The sequence below is a fragment of the Cryptomeria japonica genome, chromosome 7 (genome assembly GCF_030272615.1).
Source record: "Cryptomeria japonica chromosome 7, Sugi_1.0, whole genome shotgun sequence".
Lineage (NCBI taxonomy): Eukaryota > Viridiplantae > Streptophyta > Pinopsida > Cupressales > Cupressaceae > Cryptomeria > Cryptomeria japonica.
In genome coordinates, this window is record NC_081411.1 from 12558199 (window position 1) to 12564959 (window position 6761).

Genomic DNA, 6761 nt, shown 5'->3' on the forward strand with positions numbered 1-6761 from the left:
AAAATTCACATGATTACATGTAAGATTAAATTAGGGGTTCTTTTATAATATTGTATTTTAATTATTAAATTATTAATATATTATAAAAATATTATAATATTATTGTAAAAAAATTATATATTGTATACTATATTATTTTTGTTTATTAATTTATTGTTATAAATAATACAAATATATTATTAATTTATTGGATTAGATAACTAAAATAATATTCTTAATTTATATATATTTTTATAGTATATATATGTTTATTTGTTTATATAAAACTTTAAAAGAAAACTAAACGCAGAGTCTATTTTTTTACATTATTTATTAAATATTTATTTGGTGGATGTATAAAATAAATTTGAAACATAATCTCATTATTTAGATAATTTGTCTTCTCTAGCCAACTCATCTTTGATGTTCAATCATAGAATATGACCACAAAAAATTAATGAAATATGGATAAAGGTTGGGATAAAGATTAGGGTTGAATCTTAATTTGATCCTAATTGTAATATTAATTATAATTAATAAAATATACCTAATGTTAATTAAACCATAGCCCTAGCTTAACCTTAAAATTATAATAGTATTTTCAAGATCTTAATCGTAACTTCTAAATTATAAAAAATATTAATCAATTATGTACTTTAATTATTATAGTATCAATATATTATAATTATATTATAGTATTATTGTAAATTATTTAATATATTTATTATTATATTGTTGTTATTTATTAATTTATTATTATAAATATTAAAACTATATTATTAATTTATTGCATTAGATAACTAAAATAATATTGTTAATTTTTATTCCTTTTGCCATTCATGTTATCTCTATCAATAATTTCTCTCCTTCTTTTATATCAAAGACAAAGGGACAATCATAATATACTATACATCTATTTTGGAAAAGGAGGGAAAATAACCCCTAGTTTTTTACTCCAATCTCACTTCATTTTCTAGAACCTTCTACGTTAACAAATGATAGAAATTTCACACAAAATAGGAATAAGTACAACAAGATGTTGATGCAATGTACTCTACTTTTGCAATAGATGGAGATAGTGAATCTTGCTTCTTACTAACTAAGAACCCAACATACCTCCCAAAAAAATGCAACACTACTAGTACTTTTCCTATTATCATTAATTTTGGTCCAATTAGCATCTGTGTATGCTTTCAACATGAAATATATCTATCCATTCTTCTTATACCAAAGACCAAAATCAAATATATCTATACTTCTTATGATCAACTTCTGCAGATAAATCATCTTTAATCTACAAATTTTGTTGTAGTAGATATCTATGCAATCTAGCATATGGAACTCTGAGTGCTTGTTTGAGTCCATATAATACCTTCCTCACCCAAGCTACAAGCCATATCCATATTTTTTGACAATCTAAATCCATCTAGTTGACAAAATTTTGCTTCAAAATTAAAACCTTCAACTTGTGAATAGCCTTTACATACCAATCTTTCTTTATAAATATATATATAGTAAATTTGTTACATAAAAGTAAAATATTAGTTAAAAAACTATTTATAATGTATATATTACTAGTTAAGAATCACCTCCCATGAATCCATGCAAAACAAATATACACAATCAAATCTAGAAACAACTTACTAACATAAGAGGTCATTAGGTTGAAACAACATAAATCACACTATTACACCTCACCTCTTACTACACCCAAGAAGCTTCACAACACATCAAATAATAAAAGAACCTAAAAGTTAACTATACCCCAAGACAAACATAAAGTTCTTTTACACCTCACTTACATAAATCACACTATTACACCTCACCTCTTACTATGGGTAATTATTACAGCTTTAAGATTACTAACATCAAATAATAAAATCATAAGTGGTTGACACATGAAAAAAAACTCAAACTTAACCACCCCCAAAGACAACATAAATCACACTATTGCACCTCACCCCTTACTATGGTAATGACATATCTAAGCTTCACATCACTAAATAATAAAAAGCATAAAATAAATGAAGCTTAAATAAATCAAATAAAAAATCGATGTCCAAAACAATAAAAATAAAATAATATTTATATGCACTCAAAAAGTAGTTTGGACACATATAAAAAATAAGATTCTTATAAAAATTTTAAGTAAATTCATTACATAAAATTAAAATATTAGTTAATAATCTATTTACAAAGCATATTACTAATTAACAATCACCTCCCAAGAGGACTAATTCACAAGAAAACATAAATCACACTATTACACCTCTCCTTTTACGTTTGATAATTACACTTCTAAGCTTCACAAATATCAAATAATAAAGACATAAGAGGTCAACACGATGAAAAGCTAAAACATCACAACCTCTCATGACAACATAAATGGCACTATTACACCTGACCACTTACTATTGATAATTACACCTTGAAACTTCATGAGCATCAAATAATTAAAACACCTAAAACTTAACCACTTCCCAAGGCAACATAAATCACACTATTAGATTTCACCTCCTATGAAAACATAAATCACATTACACAACACGTAAAAAAAACTAAAACTTTACCATCTCCCAACACAACATAGTTCACACTATTACACCTCACCTCTTACTATTGGTAATGACATATCTAAGCTTTACAAACATTAAATAACAATAAAATAAAAAAAGAGACCATCCTTATAAAAACCTAAAACTTAACCACCTTCCAAAACAAGATAAATCACACTATTACATCTCACCTCTTATTGTGGATAATTACACCTCTAAACTTCATAGTATCAAAAAAAAAATAGAAACTTCAAAATTGGACCATAAAAAACCATAAAACATAAAGTTTTCTCCCAAAAAAATCCCTAAACAACATAAACAAAACCCTATATATACCAAATTACATAGCGAGTTTCCCCAAAGGTTTTTTGGTCAATCCCCATTTCAATACTTTCTGTGACATTCCCTTCGAGACAGGCATGGCGGAGGATACCACTGCGAAGGAATGTAAGGTGAAATTGAAGAGCTCGGATGACAATATTTTTGAGGTCGAGTATACCATAGCCATGCAGTCACAGTTGTTAAAGAAAGCTCTGGTTTGAACAAATGATAGTTTCTCCTACAGGGAAAGAATATATTCTTTAGCAGAATTCAATTCATTTTGTATCTTTAAGTTCTTCAACCTTTCAACATCATAATCTTCAAGTGCCATCTCAAGCTACTTCTCCAAATCCATATTCAATGATTCCAATTTCAAGCTATTAAACTTCCTTTGAGGCACAAGGATCTGATACCAATTGTTGGAAACCAATAACACTTAGAGGGGAGGGGGTGAATCAATGTTATACCCAAATAACAAAACATTCATACAACAACTGGTATACTGGTATAAACATAATTCAACGAAGTAAAGCAACCAATAAGCCAAACACATAAATGAAAATCATAGTCTATTTTTTTACATTATTAATTAAATATTTGTTTGGTGGATGTATAAAATAAATTTGAAACATAATCTCATTATTTAGATAAATTCCCTTCTCTAGCCAACTCATCTTTGATGTTCAATAATAAAAAACTAAACCTAATATTTTTATTCCTTTTGGCATTCATGTTATCTCTATCAATAATTTCTCTCCTATAACCATTATTGTAATACTAATTATAATAAAAAACTAAACCTATATTAATAATAACTTCTAAATTCTAAAAAATATTAATCAATTATGTTCTTTAATTATTATAATATCAATATATTATAATTATATTATAGTATTATTGTAAATTATTTTATATATTTATTATTATATTGTTGTTATTTATTAATTTATTATTTTAAATATTAAAACTATACTATTAATTTATTGCATTAGATAACTAAAATAATATTGTTAATTTTTATTCCTTTTGTCATTCATGTTATCTCTATCAATAATTTCTCTCCTCCTTTGGTATCAAAGATAAAGGGACAATCATAATATACTATACATCTAGTTTGGAAAAGGAGGGAAAATAACTCCTAGTTTTTTACTCCAATCTCATTCTTCCTTTTCTACAACCTTTTGTATATAAGAGTTTGTTTCATGACACTATGCAATGTATTCTACTTTTGCAAGAGATGGAGAGAGTGTTCTATTTATACCAAAGACCAAAATCAAATATATCTATACTTCTTATGATCAACTTCTGCAGATAAATCATCTTTAATCAATTTACGACCATTTGTTAAAGGGGTAACAACCAACTTACAATTGTCCATTTCAATCTTCTTTAGCATCCCTCTAACTACTTAGCTTGTAGACCAAGAAAGAGTGACAAGTCACCAATTATTGACATTTCAAATTCCTTCTCCAAATTTGGTTGTAGCAATCTAATCTAACTCTAAGTTCTTGTTTGAGTCCATATAATGCCTTCCTGGAGCTACAAACCATATCCATATTTTTTGACAATCTAAATCCATCTGGTTGAGAAAAATTTGCTTTATAAATATATATAGTAACTTCATGACATAAAAGTGAAATATTAGTTAAAAATTTATTTATAATGTATATATTACTAATTAAGAATCACCTCCCATGAATCCATGCAAAACAAATATACACAATCAAATCTAGAAACAACTTACTGACATAAGAGGTCATTAGGTTGAAACAACATAAATCACACTATTACACCTCACCTCTTACTACACCCAAGAAGCTTCACAACACATCAAATAATAAAAGAACCTAAAACTTAACTATGCCCCAAGACAAACATAAAGTTCTTTTACACCTCACTTACATAAATCACACTATTACACCTCACCTCTTACTATGGGTAATTATTACAGCTTTAAGATTACTAACATCAAATAATAAAAGCATAAGTGGTTGGCACATGAAAAAAACTCAAACTTAACCACCCCCAAAGACAACATAAATCACACTATTGCACCTCACCCCTTACTATGGTAATGACATATCGAAGCTTCACATCACTAAATAATAAAAAAGTATAAGATAAATGAAGCTTAAATAAATCAAATAAAAAATGGATGTCCAAAACAATAACAAATATAACAATTTTTATATGCACTCAAAAAGTAGTTTGGATACATATAAAAATAAGATTCTTATAAATTTTTTAAGTAAATTCATTACATAAAATTAAAATATTAGTTAATAATCTATTTACAAAGCACATTACTAATTAACAATCACCTCCCAAGAGGACTAATTCACAAGAGAACATAATTCACACTATTACACCTCTCCTCTTACGTTTGATAATTAGACTTAAAACATCACAACCTCTCATGACAACATAAATGACACTATTACACCTGACCACTTACTATTGATAATTACACCTTAAAGCTTCATGAACATCAATTAATTAAAACACCTAAAACTTAACCACTTCCCAAAGCAACATAAATCACACTATTACACTTCATCTCCCATGAAAACATAAATCACACTACACAACACATAAAAAAACCTAAAACTTAACCATCTCCCAAGAGAGCATAATTCACGCTATTACATCTCACCTCTTACTATTGGTAATGACATATCTAAGCTTTACACACATTAAATAAAAATAAAATAAAAAAAGAGACCATCCTTATAAAAACCTAAAACTTAACCACCTCCCTAAACAAGGTAAATCACACTATTACATCTCACCTCTTATTGTACCTCTAAACTTCACAATATAAAAAAAAAATAGAACCTTAAAAATTATATCATAAAAAACCCTAAAACATAAAGTTTTCTCCCAAAAAAAATCCCTAAACAACATAAACAAAACCCTGTATATACCAGATTACATAGCGAATTTCTCCAGAGGTTTTTCGTCAATCCCTGTTTCAATCCTTTCTGTGACATTGCCTTCGAGACAGGCATGGAGGAGGATCCCACTGCAGCCATGGTGAAGGAATGTAAGGTGAAATTGAAGAGTTCGGATGACAATATTTTTGAGGTCGAGCATGCCGTAGCCATGCAGTCACAGTTGTTAAAGAACGCTCTGGCTGACAGCGGCACGGACAGCACCCTGCCTTTGCACAACATTTCCAGCGAAATTCTGGCGAAGGTGATCGAGTACTGCGAATATCATGTTAATGCCGCCAACACCATCTCGGTGCGGGATGTGAAGATGTGGGAACAGGAGTTCGTGAGGGACCTTGATCAAGCAACTCTTTGTCATCTCATCTTGGGCGCCCAGTACATGGAGATACGCAATCTTCTATACTTAATATGCCAAACTGTAGCAGAGAGGATTAAGGGTAAAAGCTCAGAAGAGGTCAGAGAGATATTTAACATACAAAACGACTTGACTCCTGAAGAGGAGGAAGAAATCAGGCGTGAAAATGAGTGGGCCTTTGAGGAGGAAGTTCAGGAAGAAGTCGAGCGCGAAGGTTGAAAGCATGGTACTTTGCTTTGTTGTCAACTAACTTTATAGTCAGTTTCTGGGCTTCAAAAACTTATGGGTTTTATTTGATATGCTATTTTCTTGGTGTGCTGGACTTAACCTACTTTAGGTGATAATCTGATTAGGGTTTGAATTGTTTTGAGCAGATAAATCTGAAATGCTACTTTTCATTTCAGAATTGATATAATTTGAAATTATTAAATATCAATTGTTCTGATATTGTCTATCAAAAATATTATTATTGAATATTTTGGATATTAATTTAATTAATGTGTTTTTGTTTTAATTGATTAATTTATTTTAGTTTTCAATTATGGTATAGACATATATTTAGATCTATTGATTGATATTTTTTAATTTAAGAATGTTGGA

General features: G+C 28.5%; 1 protein-coding gene across 1 annotated transcript; it reads left to right on the plus strand.

Annotated features, from left to right (window-relative positions):
- Positions 1-2953: 2953 nt before the first annotated feature.
- Positions 2954-6380, plus strand: LOC131030802 (SKP1-like protein 1A). The gene is made up of 2 exons (XM_059208110.1): positions 2954-3070; positions 5805-6380. Exons 1-2 carry the CDS (start codon positions 2954-2956, stop codon positions 6378-6380), a joined length of 693 nt encoding a protein of 230 aa, XP_059064093.1.
- Positions 6381-6761: the final 381 nt, after the last annotated feature.